Raw genomic sequence first — 24,985 nt, forward strand, 5'->3', positions numbered from 1 at the left:
GAACTTGTCTGTCCGTTCTCCCTGACTAACGATCCCTCTGTTATCTCCTCTATCCTCTCCCTCCATCCTCTACAACAGATCATAGTGAGTACAGAGACACACACACACACAAAGTAGTGGTCATAGTTATATTGTTGTAGCTTCTAGTCATTGCTGGTTTAAGAAAAGGCTGGGGTTAGGGTTCTGTATTCCTTGTTGTGGTTTTGTGTGTTCCAGCCACCCCCAGCACGGTATGGGGGACGTCACACGGTGACTCTCATCCCAGGAGACGGTATCGGACCTGAGCTACTCAGCCATGTTAGAGAACTGTTCAGGTTAGACACACACACACACACACACACACACACACACACACACACACACACACACACACACACACACACACACACACACACACACACACACACACACACACACACACACACACACACACACACACACACACACACACACACACTAACTCCTACATTTCTGTGTGTACATTAGGTTCTGCTGTGTACCTGTGGATTTTGAGGTGGTGAATGTGGATTCTACTATGACATCAGAGGATGATATCAACGACGCCATTACAGCCATCAGACGCAACGGAGTGGCCCTCAAAGGTCTGGAGGAGGGAGGGGGAGAGAGACTGAGGGGGAGAGAGAGAGGCGGAAGTGGAGAGAGAGGGAGGGGGAGAGAGACGGAGGGGGAGAGAGAGGTGGAAGGGGAGAGAGAGGGAGGGGGAGAGAGCCAGAGAGAGAGGTGGAAGGGGAGAGAGAGGGAGGGGGAGAGAGCCAGAGAGAAAGAGAATGCAAAAACCTAAGAAAAAAAATGGAGAAACCAATCAACAAAAAACATAGAGACCCAGAAACCCAGAGCCTTCACTATGGTGAATCACTAAAACAATAGGGTGAAATACACTATGGAAAAAGAAGGGACAGCACGTCAGAAATCTGCTCAATGTAAATGAAGAATCTATAGAATCTAACGACTTCTGGGACACTAAACAAACAACAACATGAAGAGTTATCTATCCAAAATGGAGATGTATGGATGAAACAATTCTCCCAAAATGTTGGCCCTTTAACAAAGAACAAAGCAAAAACATATACATGAACAAATAAAAATCTAAGAATCAACTATTAAAGACCAGAACCCACTGGATTCTCCAATTACATTGAATGATCTACAGGATCATACAAACGCTCTACCCCAAAAAGGCCTGTGGTGTTGATGGTATCCTTAATGAAATGATCAAATATACAGACCACAAATTCAAATTGGCCATATTTAAACTCTATAACATCATCCTTAGCTCTGGCATCTTCCCAAATATTTGATACCAAGGACTGATCACCCCAATCCACAAAATTGGAGACAAATTTGACCCCAATAACTACCGTGGAATATGCGTCAACAGCGACCTTGGGAAAATCCTTTGCATTATCATTAACGGAAAACTTGTTCATTTCCTCACTGAAAACAATGTACTGAACTGGGTTTTTACCAAATTGCCGTAGGACAGACCACGTATTCACCCTCCACACCCTAATTGCCGTAGGACAGACCACGTATTCACCCTCCACACCCTAATTGCCGTAGGACAGACCACGTATTCACCCTCCACACCCTAATTGCCGTAGGACAGACCACGTATTCACCCTGCACACCCTAATTGCCATAGGACAGACCACGTATTCACCCTGCACACCCTAATTGCTGTAGGACAGACAATGTATTCACCCTGCACACCCTAATTGCCGTAGGACAGACCACGTATTCACCCTCCACACCCTAATTGCCATAGGACCAGACCACGTATTCACCCTGCACACCCTAATTGCCGTAGGACAGACCACGTATTCACCCTCCACACCCTAATTGCCATAGGACAGACCACGTATTCACCCTGCACACCCTAATTGCCGTAGGACAGACCACGTATTCACCCTCCACACCCTAATTGCCGTAGGACAGACCACGTATTCACCCTGCACACCCTAATTGCCGTAGGACAGACCACGTATTCACCCTGCACACCCTAATTGCCGTAGGACAGACCACGTATTCACCCTGCACACCCTAATTGCTGTAGGACAGACCACGTATTCACCCTCCACACCCTAATTGCCATAGGACAGACCACGTATTCACCCTGCACACCCTAATTGCCGTAGGACAGACCACGTATTCACCCTCCACACCCTAATTGCCGTAGGACAGACCACGTATTCACCCTGCACACCCTAATTGCCGTAGGACAGACCACGTATTCACCCTGCACACCCTAATTGCCGTAGGACAGACCACGTATTCACCCTGCACACCCTAATTGCCGTAGGACAGACCACGTATTCACCCTCCACACCCTAATTGCCGTAGGACAGACCACGTAGTCACCCTGCACACCCAACTCCAGCCACTTTAATAATGGGAATTGATGGGAAATTATGTAAATATATCACTAGCCACTTTAAACAATGCTACCTTATATAATGTTACTTACCCTACATTATTCATCTCATATGCATATGTATATACTGTACTCTATATCATCGACTGCATCCTTATGTAATACATGTATCACTAGCCACTTTAACTATGCCACTTTGTTTACATACTCATCTCATATGTTATACTGTACTCTATATCATCTACTGTATCTTGCCTATGCTGCTTTGTACCATCACTCATTCATATATCCTTATGTACATATTCCTTATCCCCTTACACTGTGTATAAGACAGTAGTTTTTTTGGAATTGTTAGTTAGATTACTTGTTCGTTATTACTGCATTGTCGGAACTAGAAGCACAAGCATTTCGCTACACTCGCATTAACATCTGCTAACCATGTGTATGTGACAAATAAAATTTGATTTGATTTGGAAAAGAAATTGCCGTAGGACAGACCACGTATTCACCCTGCACACCCTAATTGCCGTAGGACAGACCACGTATTCACCCTGCACACCCTAATTGCCGTAGGACAGACCACGTATTCACCCTGCACACCCTAATTGCCGTAGGACAGACCACGTATTCACCCTGCACACCCTAATTGCCGTAGGACAGACCACGTATTCACCCTGCACACCCTAATTGCCATAGGACAGACCCCGTATTCACCCTCCACACCCTAATTGCCGTAGGACAGACCACGTATTCACCCTCCACACCCTAATTGCCGTAGGACAGACCACGTATTCACCCTGCACACCCTAATTGCCATAGGACAGACCACGTATTCACCCTGCACACCCTAATTGCTGTAGGACAGACAATGTATTCACCCTGCACACCCTAATTGCCGTAGGACAGACCACGTATTCACCCTCCACACCCTAATTGCCGTAGGACCAGACCACGTATTCACCCTGCACACCCTAATTGCCGTAGGACAGACCACGTATTCACCCTCCACACCCTAATTGCCATAGGACAGACCACGTATTCACCCTGCACACCCTAATTGCCGTAGGACAGACCACGTATTCACCCTCCACACCCTAATTGCCGTAGGACAGACCACGTATTCACCCTGCACACCCTAATTGCCGTAGGACAGACCACGTATTCACCCTGCACACCCTAATTGCCGTAGGACAGACCACGTATTCACCCTGCACACCCTAATTGCTGTAGGACAGACCACGTATTCACCCTCCACACCCTAATTGCCATAGGACAGACCACGTATTCACCCTGCACACCCTAATTGCCGTAGGACAGACCACGTATTCACCCTCCACACCCTAATTGCCGTAGGACAGACCACGTATTCACCCTGCACACCCTAATTGCCGTAGGACAGACCACGTATTCACCCTGCACACCCTAATTGCCGTAGGACAGACCACGTATTCACCCTGCACACCCTAATTGCCGTAGGACAGACCACGTATTCACCCTCCACACCCTAATTGCCGTAGGACAGACCACGTAGTCACCCTGCACACCCAACTCCAGCCACTTTAATAATGGGAATTGATGGGAAATTATGTAAATATATCACTAGCCACTTTAAACAATGCTACCTTATATAATGTTACTTACCCTACATTATTCATCTCATATGCATATGTATATACTGTACTCTATATCATCGACTGCATCCTTATGTAATACATGTATCACTAGCCACTTTAACTATGCCACTTTGTTTACATACTCATCTCATATGTTATACTGTACTCTATATCATCTACTGTATCTTGCCTATGCTGCTTTGTACCATCACTCATTCATATATCCTTATGTACATATTCCTTATCCCCTTACACTGTGTATAAGACAGTAGTTTTTTTGGAATTGTTAGTTAGATTACTTGTTCGTTATTACTGCATTGTCGGAACTAGAAGCACAAGCATTTCGCTACACTCGCATTAACATCTGCTAACCATGTGTATGTGACAAATAAAATTTGATTTGATTTGGAAAAGAAATTGCCGTAGGACAGACCACGTATTCACCCTGCACACCCTAATTGCCGTAGGACAGACCACGTATTCACCCTGCACACCCTAATTGCCGTAGGACAGACCACGTATTCACCCTGCACACCCTAATTGCCGTAGGACAGACCACGTATTCACCCTCCACACCCTAATTGCCGTAGGACAGACCCCGTATTCACCCTCCACACCCTAATTGCCGTAGGACAGACCACGTATTCACCCTCCACACCCTAATTGCCGTAGGACAGACCACGTATTCACCCTCCACACCCTAATTGACAAACAAACCAAAACATTCTGCTCATGTTTTGTTGATTTCAAAAAAGCTTTTGACTCAATCTGGCCTGAGGGTCTGCTATACAAACTGATGGAACGTGGTGTTGGGGGAAAAACATACGACATTATAACATCCATGTACACAAACAACAAGTGTGTGGCTAAAAGTGGGGATTTTTTTGTTGTTCTTTCCACAGTGCCATGAGGTGAGGTAGGGATGCAGCTTTAGCCCCACACTCTTGAAAAACAGCAAATTGAGTGTGCTGAATTCTGAAAAGATATCCTGTGTACAACATAAAACACCAAATAATGCACGCAGAGCAGAATTAGGCCGATACTTGCTAATTATCAAAATCCAGAAAAGAGCCGGTAAATTCTCCCACCACCTAAAAGGAAGCAATTGCCAAACCTTCCATAACAAAGCCATAACCTACAGAGAGATGCACTTGGTGAAGAGGCACCTAAGCAAGCTGGTCCTGAGACTCTGTTCACAAACACAAACAGACCCCACAGAGCCCGAGGACAGCAACACTATTAGTATCAAGGCTCAGTCAGAGACCCAGATCTAGACACAGGAGGTGGATAGTACGAGTCTCAGAGTTTGTTATAGTACAAGGCAAAAGATAAGTCATGACAGTCAAAGAGTCGTAATCCAGGAAAACAGGAGACAAAGGACTGTGAGACAGTGGTTCAATTCTAGATACATGGAAAGTGGGACGTATACGGAGAGTGCAGGGCAACAGAAGGCGAATAGCAGAGGGCTAAGGACCTTAGAGATGGGGAAAGGGCCGATAAAATGGGGGGAAAGTTTGCAGGACTCCACTCTGAGGGGCAGATCCCTAGTGGAAACCCTCTGCCCAAGATGGTAGCGGGTAGCAGGGGTCCGGTGGCAGTCCACCTGTCGTCAATACCTGGAGCTGGACTTGAGAAGAGCGATCCGAGTTCTCTTCCAGGTACGGCAACAGCAACAGACGAATATCTGGGCAGATGACTGCACATTAGACTGGGGATGAAAACCAGAGGATAGAGAACTTAAGGACCGCGATCGATCGGAGACCATGTCGACCAGATGTGGATGAATCCGGAAGATGTGCTGCACCTTGTGCTGGGCTGTCTCCTTAGCTGAGGGCAACTTAGGAAGGGGGATAAAGTGGGCGGTTTTGGAAAACCTATCCACCACCGTAAGGATGGTTGTGTTGCCATCTGATGGAGGGAGACCCGTGACGAAGTCCAAGGATATATGGGAGCAGGAGCAGTGAGGAACAGGGAGTGGTTGAAGGAGGCCAGCCGGAGCTTGCCGCAGAGTCTTGTTCTGCACACACACAGTGCAGGCGGCAACGAACGTGGAGACCTAAGGAACCATGGTGGGCCACCAAAAACATTGTCAGATGAAAGCCAAGGTCCGACAGGAACCAGGATGACAAGTGAGCCTCGAGGAATGTGCCCATTCCAGAACCGGAGCACAGGCAGAGTCCGGGACAAACATCAGATTAGCCGGGGGCCCAACCTCAATTCCCCAGATGAAAGCAGCCACAGAAAGTAGGGAGGATGGCCTCGGGGTCCGATGGTGTAGCGGTGGGGCTGTACAGATGTGAAAGTGTGTCAGGCTTCACATTCCTGGACCCAGGGTGCTAGGAGATAGTGAAATGAAAACGAGTGAATAATAGGGCCCATTTCGCCTGCCTGGAGTTTAGGCCTTGGCGGTGCAGAGATATTCCAGGTTTTTATGGTCCACACCAAGAATGGATGTTCCGCCCCTTCTAACCAGTGCCTCCACTCCTCCAACGCCATCTTAACAGCGAGTAATTCTCGATTTCCCACGTAGTCCCTCTCAGTGGAGTTAAGACGATGGGAAAGGAAGGTGCAGAGATGCAGCTTCTGGTCCCCACTCCGATATCCGAGGTGTCCGCCTCCACCACGAACTGTCGGGATGGTCCGGATGGATTAAGATAGGGGCTGTAGGGAATCGAACGGAACCTTGGGAGAGGAGTATGGAGAGAAGGGGGAAGCAAGGGTGCTGTAACCACAGATGAAACGACAGTAGAAATGAGCAAACCCAGGAAACGTTGCTGCTGTACTCTGGATGTGGGTTGAGGGAAATCCACCACCGCTCTCACCTTGTCAGGGTCCATCTGAATGTTCCTGGCAGCAATGATGTATCCTGGGAAGGAGATGGTGTAGCGATGGCTGGTTCGCCAGGAGATGCAGGAAGGCCTGTCGGACATGGAGGATGTGCTCCTCAGCTGACTGGGAATAAATGAGCGGACAGGAATGGTGGACAGACTTGAGGCTAGCAGGGAGACGTCCCGGGGCTGTGCCAACATCAGACAATATGCATGGCAAAATGGACTCCAACCCATGATGGAACCCATAGCCCATTCAATTAGGGGATTGTGCCTCTGGAGCCATGAAAATCCCATAACCATGGGTACATGAGGAGACTCCAGGAGCAGAAACTATATAGACTCACTGTGGTTACCTGACAACTCGCAGGTGGAACCATATTGTGAGTGACTCTGCCAATAGAGTGCCCATCCAGCGCTCTGACATCCATCGGGATGGAAAGGGGTTGAGTGGAGATACCCAGCTCAGACACCAGGGTAGTGTCCATTAAGCTCTCGTCGGCCACAGAGTCAAAGAGCACCCGGATGGATTCGGACTGGCTTCCCCACAACAGGGTAGCATAGAGGGGGTTACGAGTAGTGAGAGATTGAAAATTCCCCGTACGGCTCACCAGTGTACTCGTACCTACTGATAAGCCTGGTCTTTTAATGGGCAGGTAGATAAGAAATGTCCCGGAAATCCACAATACAGACAACTCTTGGTGTTTAGTCAGCGTAAGCACTCAGCAGGAGACAATCTAGCCCTGCCCAGTTGCATGGGCTCCGGAGGAGATTAATTGACAGCCCTCTGATTTCCGAGAGAGCTCGGGTGACATCGGATTCACTCGGAAATGTAGACTTTGAGGATTTCCGGGATTCCTCGGAGGCGAGGTGGAAATTGAGGACAAGCGAGGACAACTGGGAACAGATTCCCTCTCCCTCCAATGTACCTTTGCTGCCCATCGATCCGGATGGTCAAGGCTATGAGGGAATCGAGGTCCATGGGAAGCTCCCGGGCTGCAAACTCATATTTAACCATCTCCAATAATCCGTCACGGAATGCGTGTTCCAATGAATGCGGCTTTCCATGTTCCAGGCACTCTCAGCTGCCAACGTGCGAAAATCAACCATGTATTCTGCCACACTACGGGAGTCTTGACGTAGTTGGAGCAGCTTACGAGCAGCCTCTCTCCCAGGCAACGGAGAATCGAACACTTTACGTACCTCCATCACAAACTCCTCCAGATTGAGGCAAGCAGTGGACTGTTGCTCCCACACCGCTGTAGCCAAGGCGAGTGCCCTTCCGGACATCAGCATTATCAAATACGCTATCTTCGAGCGGGTTCCAGAATCTCCAGCATAGCGCTCCGGAAGAAGCGAGGTTCTCGGGACACTGGCGTAGGCTGGGAAGAAGCGCCGCTGGTAAGGGGTTTCTGGGAGTCTGGGGGATTACTGTTGTGGCTTGCTGCCTAGTTGGGAATCCACAGAATTGCTTCAGCAATGTATCAAACGCATGGTCATGGCATTCTGCCAGGGTATGGTGTCCCTCCATAAGGCATTGCAGTAACTCCTCGTGCTTTCCAATGGTGGCTCCTTGACAGCATTGCGGAGCTGGTCCGAGTCTGCTTGGTCAGTCATGGCCAGTTTGTACAATCACGGCTCAGGTTAAGGCAGAAAGGTCAGAACTAGGAAGACAATGAAAAACTCAAACTAGAGCACAGGAAACACGGGAACATGCTGGTAGGACTTGACGGGACAAAACGAACTGGCAACAAACAGACAGAAAACTCAGGTATATTGAGGGGAGATATCTGACAGTCAATTGGCTCTACCCTCGAGCCTTATATGGACTTCCTGACCCAACGAGGCAAGGCTGTAGTTCATTAAGCCAGGGCGTGCTTGGGGATAAAGGAGGAAGCAGCCTGCACAAAAGGGCAGAGTAGGAGAGAGCCAAGTGCGTAATGAAGAGTGGGAGAAAAGAGAGCAATATATGTGAGATTACCTGTTGTAACCTGGACTGTTGGACTACCTCCCTTGTGTACCGGACCGGATTGGCTGAGGACCTGAGCGTGATGATTAACCCTGGAAAACATAACGGACAACGAGAATGGCTTGTGGACTGTGAAGTGATTGGTGAATTCCCCCCTCTTCCCCAGTGTACCAAAACCCCTAATAAACTTCCCATTTGCATTCTAATTGTGCTACCGGTGCATGTTTTGTTATTGCACTTGGTGACGTGACACCCTTGAGCTACAAAGGCCATAAGCAAACAAGAAAATGCTCATCCAGAAGTGATGCTCCTAACGGCCGGGGACTTTAATGCCGGGAAACTTAAATCTGTTTTACCTCATTTCTACCAGCATGTCACATGTGCAACCAGAGGAAAAACATCTCTAGACCACCTTTACTCCACACACAGAGATGCATACAATGCTCTCCCCCACCCTTCATTTGGCAAATCTGGCCATAATTATATCCTCCTGATTCCTGCTTTAAAAAACAGAATTCTTTAACCAGGGACGGGGCCTTCGCCAGGGTTGCAATCTAAGTCCTTTACTCTTCAATATTTACATCATCAAATTGGCCACTATTCCAGAGAAATCCTCAGCCCCTGGTGTTAGTCTCCACAATTCAGAGGTTAAATGCCTACTCTTGGCAGATGACCTGTGTCTGCTGTCACCCACAGTACATGGCCTACAGCAGAGCCTAGACCTGCTAGAGCAGTACTGCCAGACCTGGGCCCTGGCAGTAAAACCCCAAAAATACAAAAATAATTATGATTTTCCAGAGAAGTCCAGATCTCAGGGAATAAGACCAAAGATCTCAATTGGTACAAAATATATAGAGTACTGCACACATTACAATTACTTAGGTTTAAATATAGAGTGTACTGCACACACTACAATGACTTATGTTTAAAATAAGCTCAACTGGACACCTTAATCAGGCAGTGAATGAATTGAGTGAGAAAGCACGTAGGTCATTCTACGCCATTAAAAAAAACTAATTCAAATTGACATACCTATTACAATTTGACTAATCGAATGTGTCAGTAAACCAATTGAACTTTATGGCACCAAGGTGTGAGGTACACTTGCAAAACATTTTACCCAATTTGACCCAAAACAAACAGCCAATTGATACCCTGCATGCAGAGTTCTGTAAGAGGAAAGCTACAAACAATGCATGCAGGGCAGAATTAGGCAAACATCCACTAATAAGAAAAACTCCAAAAATAGCAATTAAGTTTTGGAAACATCTTAAACACAGTGACCACCTCTCATATCAATACCAATCCCTGCAATGCCAAGAGCTGAGCAAAGAAAAGAGTCCCCTCATCCAGCTGGTCCTGAGTTCACTAACCTGTTCTACTAACACACTGAAGCCTCAGGACCTGAACATCCAATCAATCAGAATAAACCAAATTACAACACAGTCAAAACAAAACTACATTGCTTATTGGGAAACAGAAGCACAAAGCAAAATGCAGTGCTATCTGATCCTTAATCGACAGTACACCATGGCTAAATATTTGACAATGGTCACTGATCAAAAACTTAGAAAAACCTTGGCAAAGTACTGGCTCAGTGAGCACAGCCTTGCCATTGAGAAGGGTAGACACAGGAAAACATGTCTCCCTGTAGAGGAAAGCCTGTGCAACCACTGCAAAAAATATAAAACAATTAGAGAATGTAATTTCCCCAAATTTAAAACCCTTATTCAAGGTTTTAAAGACCTCTCTGATGAGGATAGGCTACCCGTCCTGTTGGGGGAGGACACAGAGAGCTGTGGGTTGGCAGAGCACTACATTGCTGCCTGCCATAAGATGAGGAACAGTGTCTGACAGACCAACCAACCTGCACATGTCTTATATGCCATTGTTATTGTTCAATGTATGGTTATTGTGACCCTTGATTATTGTTGTTATAGTTGTCCCGTTGACAATATTGATTATTATTATAATTTTTATTTAGAAAATCTCCAAAGTTAGCTTTGGCAATATGTACATTGTTACATCACGCCAATAAAGCAAATTGTATTTAATTGGCGAGAGAGACAGAAAAACAGAGACAGAAAGAGAAAGACAGACAGAGATAAAAAGACAGAGATGGAAAGACAGAGACAGAGATGGAAAGACAGAGATAAAAAGATAGAGATGGAAAGACAGAGATGGAAAGATAGAAATGGAAAGACAGAGATGGAAAGACAGAGATAAAAAGACAGAGATAAAAAGACAGAGATGGAAAGACAGAGATGGAAAGACAGAGATAGAAAGACAGAGATAAAAAGACAGAGATGGAAAGACAGAGATAAAAAGACAGAGATGGAAAGACAGAGATAAAAAGACAGAGATAAAAAGACAGAGATAAAAAGACAGAGATGGAAAGACAGAGATAAAAAGACAGAGATAAAAAGACAGAGATGGAAAGACAGAGATAAAAAGACAGAGATAAAAAGACAGAGATGGAAAGACAGAGATGGAAAGACAGAGATAAAAAGACAGAGATGGAAAGACAGAGATGGAAAGACAGAGATAAAAAGACAGCGATAAAAAGACAGAGATGGAAAGACAGAGATAAAAAGACAGAGATGGAAAGACAGAGATAAAAAGACAGAGATGTAAAGGCAGAGATGGAAAGACAGAGATGGAAAAACAGAGATGGAGAGACAGAGATGGAAAGACAGAGATGGAAAGACAGAGATGGAAATACAGAGATGGAAATACAGAGATGGAACGACAGATGGAAAGACAGAGATGGGAAGACAGAGATAAAAAGACAGAGATAAAAAGGCCGAGATGGAAAGACAGAGATGGAAAGACAGAGATAAAAAGACAGAGATAAAAAGACAGAGATGGAAAGACAGAGATGGAAAGACAGAGATAAAAAGACAGAGATGGAAAGACAAAGATGGAAAGACAGAGATAAAAAGACAGAGATAAAAAGACAGAGATGGAAAGACAGAGATGGAAAGACAGATATGGAAAGACAGACATGGAGAGACAGAGATAAAACGACAGAGATAAAAAGACAGAGATGGAAAGACAGAGATAAAAAGACAGAGATAAAAAGACAGAGATGGAAAGACAGAGATGGAAAGACAGAGATGGAAAGATAGAAATGGAAAGACAGAGATGGAAAGACAGAGATGGAAAGACAGAGATAAAAGACCGAGATGGAAAGACAGAGATGGAAAGACAGAGATAAAAAGACAGAGATAAAAAGACAGAGATGGAAAGACAGGGATGGAAAGACAGAGATAAAAAGACCGAGATGGAAAGACAGAGATGGAAAGACAGATGCAAAGACAGAGATGGAAAGACAGAGATAAAAAGACAGATGCAAAGACAGAGATGGAAAGACAGAGATAAAAAGACAGAGATGGAAAGACAGAGATGGAAAGATAGAAATGGAAAGACAGAGATGGAAAGACAGATGCAAAGACAGAGATGGAAAGACAGAGATAAAAAGACAGAGATGGAAAGACAGAGATGGAAAGACAGAGATGGAAAGATAGAAATGGAAAGACAGAGATGGAAAGACAGAGATGGAAAGACAGAGATAAAAAGACCGAGATGGAAAGACAGAGATGGAAAGATAGAAATGGAAAGACAGAGATGGAAAGACAGATGCAAAGACAGAGATGGAAAGACAGAGATAAAAAGACAGAGATGGAAAGACAGAGATGGAAAGATAGAAATGGAAAGACAGAGATGGAAAGACAGAGATGGAAAGACAGAGATAAAAAGACAGAGATGGAAAGACAGAGATAAAAAGACCGAGATGGAAAGACAGAGATGGAAAGATAGAAATGGAAAGACAGAGATGGAAAGACAGAGATAAAAAGACAGAGATAAAAAGACAGAGATGGAAAGACAGAGATGGAAAGACAGAGATAGAAAGACAGAGATAAAAAGACAGAGATGGAAAGACAGAGATAAAAAGACAGAGATGGAAAGACAGAGATAAAAAGACAGAGATAAAAAGACAGAGATAAAAGACAGAGATGGAAAGACAGAGGTAAAAAGACAGAGATAAAAAGACAGAGATGGAAAGACAGAGATAAAAAGACAGAGATAAAAAGACAGAGATGGAAAGACAGAGATGGAAAGACAGAGATAAAAAGACAGAGATGGAAAGACAGAGATGGAAAGACAGAGATAAAAAGACAGCGATAAAAAGACAGAGATGGAAAGACAGAGATAAAAAGACAGAGATGGAAAGACAGAGATGGAAAGACAGAGATGGAAAAACAGAGATGGAGAGACAGAGATGGAAAGACAGAGATGGAAAGACAGAGATGGAAATACAGAGATGGAAATACAGAGATGGAACGACAGATGGAAAGACAGAGATGGGAAGACAGAGATAAAAAGACAGAGATAAAAAGACCGAGATGGAAAGACAGAGATGGAAAGACAGAGATAAAAAGACAGAGATAAAAAGACAGAGATGGAAAGACAGAGATGGAAAGACAGAGATAAAAAGACAGAGATGGAAAGACAAAGATGGAAAGACAGAGATAAAAAGACAGAGATAAAAAGACAGAGATGGAAAGACAGAGATGGAAAGACAGATATGGAAAGACAGACATGGAGAGACAGAGATAAAACGACAGAGATAAAAAGACAGAGATGGAAAGACAGAGATAAAAAGACAGAGATAAAAAGACAGAGATGGAAAGACAGAGATGGAAAGACAGAGATGGAAAGATAGAAATGGAAAGACAGAGATGGAAAGACAGAGATGGAAAGACAGAGATAAAAAGACCGAGATGGAAAGACAGAGATAAAAAGACAGAGATAAAAAGACAGAGATGGAAAGACAGGGATGGAAAGACAGAGATAAAAAGACCGAGATGGAAAGACAAAGATGGAAAGACAGAGATAAAAAGACAGAGATAAAAAGACAGAGATGGAAAGACAGAGATGGAAAGACAGATGCAAAGACAGAGATGGAAAGACAGAGATAAAAAGACAGATGCAAAGACAGAGATGGAAAGACAGAGATAAAAAGACAGAGATGGAAAGACAGAGATGGAAAGATAGAAATGGAAAGACAGAGATGGAAAGACAGAGATGGAAAGACAGAGATAAAAAGACAGAGATGGAAAGACAGAGATAAAAAGACCGAGATGGAAAGACAGAGATGGAAAGATAGAAATGGAAAGACAGAGATGGAAAGACAGAGATAAAAAGACAGAGATAAAAAGACAGAGATGGAAAGACAGAGATGGAAAGACAGAGATAGAAAGACAGAGATAAAAAGACAGAGATGGAAAGACAGAGATAAAAAGACAGAGATGGAAAGACAGAGATAAAAAGACAGAGATAAAAAGACAGAGATAAAAAGACAGAGATGGAAAGACAGAGATAAAAAGACAGAGATAAAAAGACAGAGATGGAAAGACAGAGATAAAAAGACAGAGATAAAAAGACAGAGATGGAAAGACAGAGATGGAAAGACAGAGATAAAAAGACAGAGATGGAAAGACAGAGATGGAAAGACAGAGATAAAAAGACAGCGATAAAAAGACAGAGATGGAAAGACAGAGATAAAAAGACAGAGATGGAAAGACAGAGATGGAAAGACAGAGATGGAAAAACAGAGATGGAGAGACAGAGATGGAAAGACAGAGATGGAAAGACAGAGATGGAAATACAGAGATGGAAATACAGAGATGGAACGACAGATGGAAAGACAGAGATGGGAAGACAGAGATAAAAAGACAGAGATAAAAAGACCGAGATGGAAAGACAGAGATGGAAAGACAGAGATAAAAAGACAGAGATAAAAAGACAGAGATGGAAAGACAGAGATGGAAAGACAGAGATAAAAAGACAGAGATGGAAAGACAAAGATGGAAAGACAGAGATAAAAAGACAGAGATAAAAAGACAGAGATGGAAAGACAGAGATGGAAAGACAGATATGGAAAGACAGACATGGAGAGACAGAGATAAAACGACAGAGATAAAAAGACAGAGATGGAAAGACAGAGATAAAAAGACAGAGATAAAAAGACAGAGATGGAAAGACAGAGATGGAAAGACAGAGATGGAAAGATAGAAATGGAAAGACAGAGATGGAAAGACAGAGATGGAAAGACAGAGATAAAAAGACCGAGATGGAAAGACAGAGATAAAAAGACAGAGATAAAAAGACAGAGATGGAAAGACAGGGATGGAAAGACAGAGATAAAAAGACCGAGATGGAAAGACAAAGATGGAAAGACAGAGATAAAAAGACAGAGATAAAAAGACAGAGATGGAAAGACAGAGATGGAAAGACAGATGCAAAGACAGAGATGGAAAGACAGAGATAAAAAGACAGATGCAAAGACAGAGATGGAAAGACAGAGATAAAAAGACAGAGATGGAAAGACAGAGATGGAAAGATAGAAATGGAAAGACAGAGATGGAAAGACAGATGCAAAGACAGAGATGGAAAGACAGAGATAAAAAGACAGAGATGGAAAGACAGAGATGGAAAGACAGAGATGGAAAGATAGAAATGGAAAGACAGAGATGGAAAGACAGAGATGGAAAGACAGAGATAAAAAGACCGAGATGGAAAGACAGAGATGGAAAGACAGAGATAAAAAGACAGAGATAAAAAGACAGAGATGGAAAGACAGAGATGGAAAGACAGAGATAAAAAGACCGAGATGGAAAGACAAAGATGGAAAGACAGAGATAAAAAGACAGAGATAAAAAGACAGAGATGGAAAGACAGAGATGGAAAGACAGATGCAAAGACAGAGATGGAAAGACAGAGATAAAAAGACCAGAGATGGAAAGACAGAGATGGAAAGATAGAAATGGAAAGACAGAGATGGAAAGACAGATGCAAAGACAGAGATGGAAAGACAGAGATAAAAAGACAGAGATGGAAAGACAGAGATGGAAAGATAGAAATGGAAAGACAGAGATGGAAAGACAGAGATGGAAAGACAGAGATAAAAAGACAGAGATGGAAAGACAGAGATAAAAAGACCGAGATGGAAAGACAGAGATAAAAAGACAGAGAAATGGAAAGACAGAGATAAAAAGACAGAGATGGAAAGACAGAGATAAAAAGACAGAGATAAAAAAGACAGAGATAAAAAGACAGAGATGGAAAGACAGACAGAGGTACAATATTTAATTGGTGTGTTTTTTCTCCAGGCAACATTGAGACCAACCACAACCTGCCTCCCTCCTTTATATCCAGAAATAACCTGCTACGGTGAGATCCTCTGACCTCTAATCCCTGACCTAACCCCTCACCCTACCTCTCCATGTGGTAGATTTAAAGCAGGAATCTGTTGATTGTGGGCGACCCTATGCCACACACCCCACTTCTTGTTTTCCTTTTTCACTTTGAACTAAACCCAGGAGGTTGAGCCCTGGGCCGCCTTGGACTGGCCTTCTGGGATAGGTCTAATGACCCTATTCATTTTCTGTTATGCTTTATGATTTGATAATTATTTTCATGCTAATGTATCCATCCTATGACTTGATGGCCCAAAGTCCACCAATATGTCATGCAGATGAGACATTATATTCTCGACTGACCACACTGGTAATTCATTCAGTTGTCCTGGTTCACACTAGATAGGAATCAATACTGTATATTGACAGGCTGGTTATTCATTCTGTCATCAAATAAAATGTTACTGTCTTTCTGTCTCTGCCTCACCTGTCCCTGTCCCTGTGTTCTCTCACTCTCTCCCTCTCTCCCCCTCTGTCCCTGTGTTCTCTCACTCTGTCTCTCTCCCCCTCTGTCCCTGTGTTCTCTCACTCTGTCTCTCTCCCCCTCTGTCCCTGTGTTCTCTCACTCTGTCTCTCCCTCCCTCTGTCCCTGTGTTCTCTCCCTCTGTCTCTCTCTCCCTCTGTCCCTGTGTTCTCTCACTCTGTCTCTCTCTCCCTCTGTCCCTGTGTTCTCTCACTCTGTCGCACTCTCTCCCTCTGTCCCTGTGTTCTCTCACTCTGTCTCTCTCTCCCTCTATCCCTGTGTTCTCTCACTCTGTCTCTCTCTCTCCTTCTGTCCCTGTGTTCTCTCACTCTGTCTCTCTCTCCCCCTCTGTCCCTGTGTTCTCTCACTCTGTCTCTCCCTCCCTGTGTCCCTGTGTTCTCTCACTCTGTCTCTCCCTCCCTCTGTCCCTGTGTTCTCTCACTCTCTCTCCCTCCCTCCCTCTGTCCCTGTGTTCTCTCACTCTGTCTCTCTCCCCCTCTGTCCCTGTGTTCTCTCACTCTGTCTCTAACCCCCTCTGTCCCTGTGTTCTCTCACTCTGTCTCTCCCTCCCTCTGTCCCTGTGTTCTCTCACTCTGTCTCTCCCTCCCTCTGTCCCTGTGTTCTCTCACTCTGTCTCTCTCTCCCTCTGTCCCTGTGTTCTCTCACTCTGTCTCTCTCTCCCTCTGTCCATGTGATCTCTCACTCTGTCTCTCTCTCCCTCTGTCCATGTGATCTCTCACTCTGTCTCTCTCTCCCTCTGTCCCTGTAGTGTCTCACTCTGTCTCTCCCTCCCTCTGTCCCTGTGTTCTCTCACTCTGTCTCTCTCTCCCTCTGTCCCTGTAGTCTCTCACTCTGTCTCTCCCTCCCTCTGTCCCTGTGTTCTCTCACTCTCTCTCCCTCCCTCCCTCTGTCCCTGTGTTCTCTCACTCTGTCTCTCTCCCCCTCTGTCCCTGTGTTCTCTCACTCTGTCTCTAACCCCCTCTGTCCCTGTGTTCTCTCACTCTGTCTCTCCCTCCCTCTGTCCCTGTGTTCTCTCACTCTGTCTCTCCCTCCCTCTGTCCCTGTGTTCTCTCACTCTGTCTCTCTCTCCCTCTGTCCCTGTGTTCTCTCACTCTGTCTCTCTCTCCCTCTGTCCATGTGATCTCTCACTCTGTCTCTCTCTCCCTCTGTCCATGTGATCTCTCACTCTGTCTCTCTCTCCCTCTGTCCCTGTAGTGTCTCACTCTGTCTCTCCCTCCCTCTGTCCCTGTGTTCTCTCACTCTGTCTCTCTCTCCCTCTGTCCCTGTAGTCTCTCACTCTGTCTCTCTCTCCCTCTGTCCCTGTGTTCTCTCACTCTGTCTCTCTCTCCCTCTGTCCCTGTAGTCTCTCACTCTGTCTCTCTCTCCCTCTGTCCCTGTTCTCTCTCACTCTGTCTCTCTCTCCCTCTGTCCCTGTGTTCTCTCACTCTGTCTCTCTCTCCTGCTGTCCCTGTGTTCTCTCACTCTGTCTCTCCCTCCCTCTGTCCCTGTGTTCTCTCACTCTGTCTCTCCCTCCCTCTGTCCCTGTGTTCTCTCACTCTGTCTCTCCCTCCCTCTGTCCCTGTGTTCTCTCACTCTGTCTCTCCCTCCATCTGTCCCAGTGTTCTCTCACTCTGTCTCTCTCTCCCTCTGTCCCTGTGTTCTCTCACTCTCTCTCTCTCCCTCTGTCCCTGTGTTCTTTCACTCTCTCTCTCCCTCTGTCCCTGTGTTCTCTCACTCTGTCTCGCCCTCCCTCTGTCCCTGTGTACTCTCACTCTCTCCCTCCCTCTGTCCCTGTGTTCTCTCACTCTCTCCCTCCCTCTGTCCCTGTGTTCTCTCACTCTGTCTCTCTCCCCCTCTGTCCCTGTCTTCTCTCACTCTGTCTCTCCCTCCCTCTGTCCCTGTGTTCTCTCACTCTGTCTCTCCCTCCCTCTGTCCCTGTGTTCTCTCACTCTGTCTCTCTCTCTCTGTCCCTGTGTTCTCTCACTCTCTCCCTCCCTCTGTCCCTGTGTTCTCTCACTCTGTCTCTCTCTCCCTCTGTCCCTGTGTTCTCTCACTCTGTCTCTCTCTCCCTCTGTCCCTGTGTTCTCTCACTCTGTCTCTCTCTCCCTCTGTCCCTGTGTTCTCTCACTCTTTCTCTCTCTCTCCCTCTGTCCCTGTGTTCTCTCACTCTGTCTCTCCCTCCCTCTGTCCCTGTGTTCTCTCACTCTGTCTCTCTCTCCCTCTGTCCCTGTGTTCTCTCACTCTGTCTCTCTCTCCCTCTGTCCCTGTGTTCTCTCACTCTGTCTCTCTCTCCCTCTGTCCCTGTGTTCTCTCACTCTGTCTCTCCCTCTGTCCCTGTGTTCTCTCACTCTGTCTCTAACCCCCTCTGTCCCTGTGTTCTCTCACTCTGTCTCTCTCTCCCCTCTGTCCCTGTGTTCTCTCACTCTTTCTCTCTCTCTCCCTCTGTCCCTGGTGTTCTCTCACTCTGTCTCTCCCTCCCTCTGTCCCTGTGTTCTCTCACTCTGTCTCTCTCTCCCTCTGTCCCTGTGTTCTCTCACTCTGTCTCTCCCTCCCTCTGTCCCTGTGTTCTCTCACTCTCTCTCCCTCCCTCCCTCTGTCCCTGTGTTCTCTCACTCTGTCTCTCTCTCCCTCTGTCCCTGTGTTCTCTCACTCTGTCTCTCTGTCCCTCTGTCCCTGTGTTCTCTCACTCTGTCTCTCTCTCCCTCTGTCCCTGTGTTCTCTCCACTCTGTCTCTCTCTCCCTCTGTCCCTGTGTTCTCTCACTCTGTCTCTCTCTCCCTCTGTCCCTGTGTTCTCTCACTCTGTCTCTCCCTCTGTCCCTGTGTTCTCTCACTCTGTCTCTCTCTCCCCCTCTGTCCCTGTGTTCTCTCACTCTGTCTCTCTCCCCCTCTGTCCCTGTGTTCTCTCCCTCTGTCTCTCTCTCCCTCTATCCCTGTGTTCTCTCACTCTGTCTCTCTCTCCCTCTGTCCCTATGTTCTCTCACTCTGTCTCTCTCTCCCTCTGTCCATGTTGATCTCTCACTCTGTCTCTCTCTCCCTCTGTCCCTGTGTTCTCTCACTCTCTCTCTCTCCCTGTGTTCTCTCACTCTGTCTCTCTCTCCCTCTGTCCCTATGTTCTCTCACTCTGTCTCTCTCCCTCTGTCCCTGTGTTCTCTCACTCTGTCTCTCCCTCCCTCTGTCCCTGTGTTCTCTCACTCTGTCTCTCCCTCCCTCTGTCCCTGTGTTCTCTCACTCTGTCTCTCCCTCCATCTGTCCCTGTGTTCTCTCACTCTGTCTCTCTCTCCCTCTGTCCCTGTGTTCTCTCACTCTCTCTCTCCCTCTGTCCCTGTGTTCTTTCACTCTCTCTCTCCCTCTGTCCCTGTGTTCTCTCACTCTGTCTCGCCCTCCCTCTGTCCCTGTGTACTCTCACTCTCTCCCTCCCTCTGTCCCTGTGTTCTCTCACTCTCTCCCTCCCTCTGTCCCTGTGTTCTCTCACTCTGTCTCTCTCCCCCTCTGTCCCTGTGTTCTCTCACTCTGTCTCTCCCTCCCTCTGTCCCTGTGTTCTCTCACTCTGTCTCTCCCTCCCTCTGTCCCTGTCTTCTCTCACTCTGTCTCTCTCTCTGTCCCTGTGTTCTCTCACTCTCTCCCTCCCTCTGTCCCTGTGTTCTCTCACTCTCTCCCTCCCTCTGTCCCTGTGTTCTCTCACTCTGTCTCTCTCTCCCTCTGTCCCTGTGTTCTCTCACTCTGTCTCTCTCTCCCTCTGTCCCTGTGTTCTCTCACTCTGTCTCTCTCTCCCCTCTGTCCCTGTGTTCTCTCACTCTTTCTCTCTCTCTCCCTCTGTCCCTGTGTTCTCTCACTCTGTCTCTCCCTCCCTCTGTCCCTGTGTTCTCTCACTCTGTCTCTCTCTCCCTCTGTCCTGTGTTCTCTCACTCTGTCTCTCCCTCCCTCTGTCCCTGTGTTCTCTCACTCTCTCTCCCTCCCTCTGGCCCTGTGTTCTCTCACTCTGTCTCTCTCTCCCTCTGTCCCTGTGTTCTCTCCCTCTCTCTTCTCTCTCCCTCTGTCCCTGTGTTCTCTCACTCTGTCTCTCTCTCCCTCTGTCCCTGTGTTCTCTCACTCTGTCTCTCTCTTCCCTCTGTCCCTGTGTTCTCTCACTCTGTCTCTCCCTCTGTCCCTGTGTTCTCTCACTCTGTCTCTCTCTCCCCCCTCTGTCCCTGTGTTCTCTCACTCTGTCTCTCTCCCCCTCTGTCCCTGTGTTCTCTCACTCTGTCTCTCTCTCCCTCTGTCCCTGTGTTCTCTCACTCTGTCTCTCCCTCCCTCTGTCCCTGTGTTCTCTCACTCTGTCTCTCTCTCCCTCTGTCCCTGTGTTCTCTCACTCTGTCTCTCCCTCCCTCTGTCCATGTGATCTCTCACTCTGTCTCTCTCTCCCTCTGTCCCTGTGTTCTCTCACTCTCTCTCTCTCTCCCTGTGTTCTCTCACTCTGTCTCTCTCTCCCTCTGTCCCTATGTTCTCTCACTCTGTCTCTCTCCCTCTGTCCCTGTGTTCTCTCACTCTGTCTCTCTCTCCCTCTGTCCCTGTGTTCTCTCACTCTCTCTTCTCTCCCCCTGTCCCTGTGTTCTCTCACTCTGTCTCTCCCTCACTCTGTCCCTGTGTTCTCTCACTCTCTCCCTCCTTCTGTCCCTGTGTTCTCTCACTCTGTCTCTCCTCCCTCTGTCCCTGTGTTCTCTCACTCTGTCTCTCTCTCCTGCTGTCCCTGTGTTCTCTCACTCTGTCTCTCCCTCCCTCTGTCCCTGTGTTCTCTCACTCTGTCTCTCCCTCCCTCTGTCCCTGTGTTCTCTCACTCTGTCTCTCCCTCCCTCTGTCCCTGTGTTCTCTCACTCTGTCTCTCCTCCATCTGTCCCAGTGTTCTCTCACTCTGTCTCTCTCTCCCTCTGTCCCTGTGTTCTCTCACTCTCTCTCTCTTCCCTCTGTCCCTGTGTTCTTTCACTCTCTCTCTCCCTCTGTCCCTGTGTTCTCTCACTCTGTCTCGCCCTCCCTCTGTCCCTGTGTACTCTCACTCTCTCCCTCCCTCTGTCCCTGTGTTCTCTCACTCTCTCCCTCCCTCTGTCCCTGTGTTCTCTCACTCTGTCTCTCTCCCCCTCTGTCCCTGTCTTCTCTCACTCTGTCTCTCCCTCCCTCTGTCCCTGTGTTCTCTCACTCTGTCTCTCCCTCCCTCTGTCCCTGTGTTCTCTCACTCTGTCTCTCCCTCTCTGTCCCTGTGTTCTCTCACTCTCTCCCTCCCTCTGTCCCTGTGTTCTCTCACTCTGTCTCTCTCTCCCTCTGTCCCTGTGTTCTCTCACTCTGTCTCTCTCTCCCTCTGTCCCTGTTTCTCTCACTCTGTCTCTCTCTCCCTCTGTCCCTGTGTTCTCTCACTCTTTCTCTCTCTCTCCCTCTGTCCCTGTGTTCTCTCACTCTGTCTCTCCCTCCCTCTGTCCTGTGTTCTCTCACTCTGTCTCTCTCTCCCTCTGTCCCTGTGTTCTCTCACTCTGTCTCTCCCTCCCTCTGTCCCTGTGTTCTCTCACTCTCTCTCCCTCCCTCCCTCTGTCCCTGTGTTCTCTCACTCTGTCTCTCTCTCCCTCTGTCCCTGTGTTCTCTCACTCTGTCTCTCTGTCCCTCTGTCCCTGTGTTCTCTCACTCTGTCTCTCTCTCCCTCTGTCCCTGTGTTCTCTCACTCTGTCTCTCTGTCCCTCTGTCCCTGTGTTCTCTCACTCTGTCTCTCTCTCCCTCTGTCCCTGTGTTCTCTCACTCTGTCTCTCCCTCTGTCCCTGTGTTCTCTCACTCTGTCTCTCTCTCCCCCTCTGTCCCTGTGTTCTCTCACTCTGTCTCTCTCCCCCTCTGTCCCTGTGTTCTCTCCCTCTGTCTCTCTCTCCCTCTATCCCTGTGTTCTCTCACTCTGTCTCTCTCTCCCTCTGTCCCTATGTTCTCTCACTCTGTCTCTCTCTCCCTCTGTCCATGTGATCTCTCACTCTGTCTCTCTCCTCCCTCTGTCCCTGTGTTCTCTCACTCTCTCTCTCCCTCTGTCCCTGTGTTCTTTCACTCTCTCTCTCCCTCTGTCCCTGTGTTCTCTCACTCTGTCTCGCCCTCCCTCTGTCCCTGTGTACTCTCACTCTCTCCCTCCCTCTGTCCCTGTGTTCTCTCACTCTCTCCCTCCCTCTGTCCCTGTGTTCTCTCACTCTGTCTCTCTCCCCCTCTGTCCCTGTGTTCTCTCACTCTGTCTCTCCCTCCCTCTGTCCCTGTGTTCTCTCACTCTGTCTCTCCCTCCCTCTGTCCCTGTCTTCTCTCACTCTGTCTCTCTCTCTGTCCCTGTGTTCTCTCACTCTCTCCCTCCCTCTGTCCCTGTGTTCTCTCACTCTCTCCCTCCCTCTGTCCCTGTGTTCTCTCACTCTGTCTCTCCCTCCCTCTGTCCCTGTGTTCTCTCACTCTGTCTCTCCCTCCCTCTGTCCCTGTCTTCTCTCACTCTTCTCTCTCTCTGTCCCTGTGTTCTCTCACTCTCTCCCTCCCTCTGTCCCTGTGTTCTCTCACTCTCTCCCTCCCTCTGTCCCTGTGTTCTCTCACTCTGTCTCTCTCTCCCTCTGTCCCTGTGTTCTCTCCCTCTGTCTCTCTCTCCCTCTATCCCTGTGTTCTCTCACTCTGTCTCTCTCTCCCTCTGTCCCTATGTTCTCTCACTCTGTCTCTCTCTCCCTCTGTCCATGTGATCTCTCACTCTGTCTCTCTCTCCCTCTGTCCCTGTGTTCTCTCACTCTCTCTCTCCCTCGTCCCTGTGTTCTTTCCACTCTCTCTCTCCCTCTGTCCCTGTGTTCTCTCACTCTGTCTCGCCCTCCCTCTGTCCCCTGTGTACTCTCACTCTCTCCCTCCCTCTGTCCCTGTGTTCTCTCACTCTCTCCCTCCCTGTCCCTGTGTTCTCTCACTCTGTCTCTCTCCCCCTCTGTCCCTGTGTTCTCTCACTCTGTCTCCTCCCTCCCTCTGTCCTGTGTTCTCTCACTCTGTCTCTCCCTCCTCTGTCCCTGTCTTCTCTCACTCTGTCTCTCTCTCTGTCCCTGTGTTCTCTCACTCTCTCCCTCCCTCTGTCCCTGTGTTCTTCACTCTCTCCCTCCCTCTGTCCCTGTGTTCTCTCACTCTGTCTCTCTCTCCCTCTGTCCCTGTGTTCTCTCACTCTGTCTCTCTCTCCCTCTGTCCCTGTGTTCTCTCACTCTGTCTCTCTCTCCCCTCTGTCCCTGTGTTCTCTCACTCTTTCTCTCTCTCTCCCTCTGTCCCTGTGTTCTCTCACTTGTCTCTCCCTCCCTCTGTCCCTGTGTTCTCTCACTCTGTCTCTCTCTCCCTCTGTCCCTGTGTTCTCTCACTCTGTCTCTCCCTCCCTCTGTCCCTGTGTTCTCTCACTCTGTCTCTCCCTCCCTCTGTCCCTGTGTCTCTCACTCTGTCTCTCTCTCCCTCTGTCCCTGTGTTCTCTCACTCTGTCTCTCCCTCCTCTGTCCCTGTGTTCTCTCACTCTGTCTCTCTCCCTCGTCCCTGTGTTCTCTCCTCTCTCCCTTCTCTCTCCCTCTGTCCCTGTGTTCTCTCACTCTGTCTCTCTCCCTCTGTCCCTGTGTTCTCTCACTCTGTCTCTCTCTCCCTCTGTCCCTGTGTCTCTCACTCTGTCTCTCCCTCTGTCCCTGTGTTCTCGTCACTCTGTCTCTCTCTCCCCCTCTGTCCCTGTGTTCTCTCACTCTGTCTCTCTCCCCCTCTGTCCCTGTGTTCTCTCACTCTGTCTCTCTCTCCCCTCTGTCCCTGTGTTCTCTCACTCTGTCTCTCCCTCCCTCTGTCCCTGTGTTCTCTCACTCTGTCTCTCTCTCCCTCTGTCCCTGTGTTCTCTCACTCTGTCTCTCCCTCCCTCTGTCCATGTGATCTCTCACTCTGTCTCTCTCTCCCTCTGTCCCTGTGTTCTCTCACTCTCTCTCTCTCCCTGTGTTCTCTCACTCTGTCTCTCTCTCCCTCTGTCCCTATGTTCTCTCACTCTGTCCTCTCTCCCTCTGTCCCTGTGTTCTCTCACTCTGTCTCTCTCTCCCTCTGTCCCTGTGTTCTCTCACTCTCTCTCTCTCCCCCTGTCCCTGTGTTCTCTCACTCTGTCTCTCCCTCACTCTGTCCCTGTGTTCTCTCACTCTCTCCCTCCTTCTGTCCCTGTGTTCTCTCACTCTGTCTCTCCTCCCTCTGTCCCTGTGTTCTCTCACTCTGTCTCTCTCTCCTGCTGTCCCTGTGTTCTCTCACTCTGTCTCTCCCTCCCTCTGTCCCTGTGTTCTCTCACTCTGTCTCTCCCTCCCTCTGTCCCTGGTGTTCTCTCACTCTGTCTCTCCCTCCATCTGTCCCAGTGTTCTCTCACTCTGTCTCTCTCTCCCTCTGTCCCTGTGTTCTCTCACTCTGTCTCGCCCTCCCTCTGTCCCTGTGTACTCTCACTCTCTCCCTCCCTCTGTC

General features: G+C 47.8%; 1 protein-coding gene across 1 annotated transcript in view; it reads left to right on the top strand.

Annotated features, from left to right (window-relative positions):
• LOC109882993 (isocitrate dehydrogenase [NAD] subunit gamma, mitochondrial-like) overlaps positions 1-24,985 on the top strand; it is a 66,914-nt gene that overhangs the window by 4,181 nt on the left and 37,748 nt on the right. Inside the window, exons 3-6 of the mRNA XM_031794921.1 lie at positions 79-84; positions 217-314; positions 487-602; positions 15,978-16,038. Of these exons, the coding sequence (XP_031650781.1) occupies positions 79-84; positions 217-314; positions 487-602; positions 15,978-16,038 (281 nt within the window). The remainder of the gene's footprint in view (positions 1-78; positions 85-216; positions 315-486; positions 603-15,977; positions 16,039-24,985) is intronic.

Source organism: Oncorhynchus kisutch, linkage group LG17, assembly GCF_002021735.2.
Source record: "Oncorhynchus kisutch isolate 150728-3 linkage group LG17, Okis_V2, whole genome shotgun sequence".
NCBI lineage: Eukaryota > Metazoa > Chordata > Actinopteri > Salmoniformes > Salmonidae > Oncorhynchus > Oncorhynchus kisutch.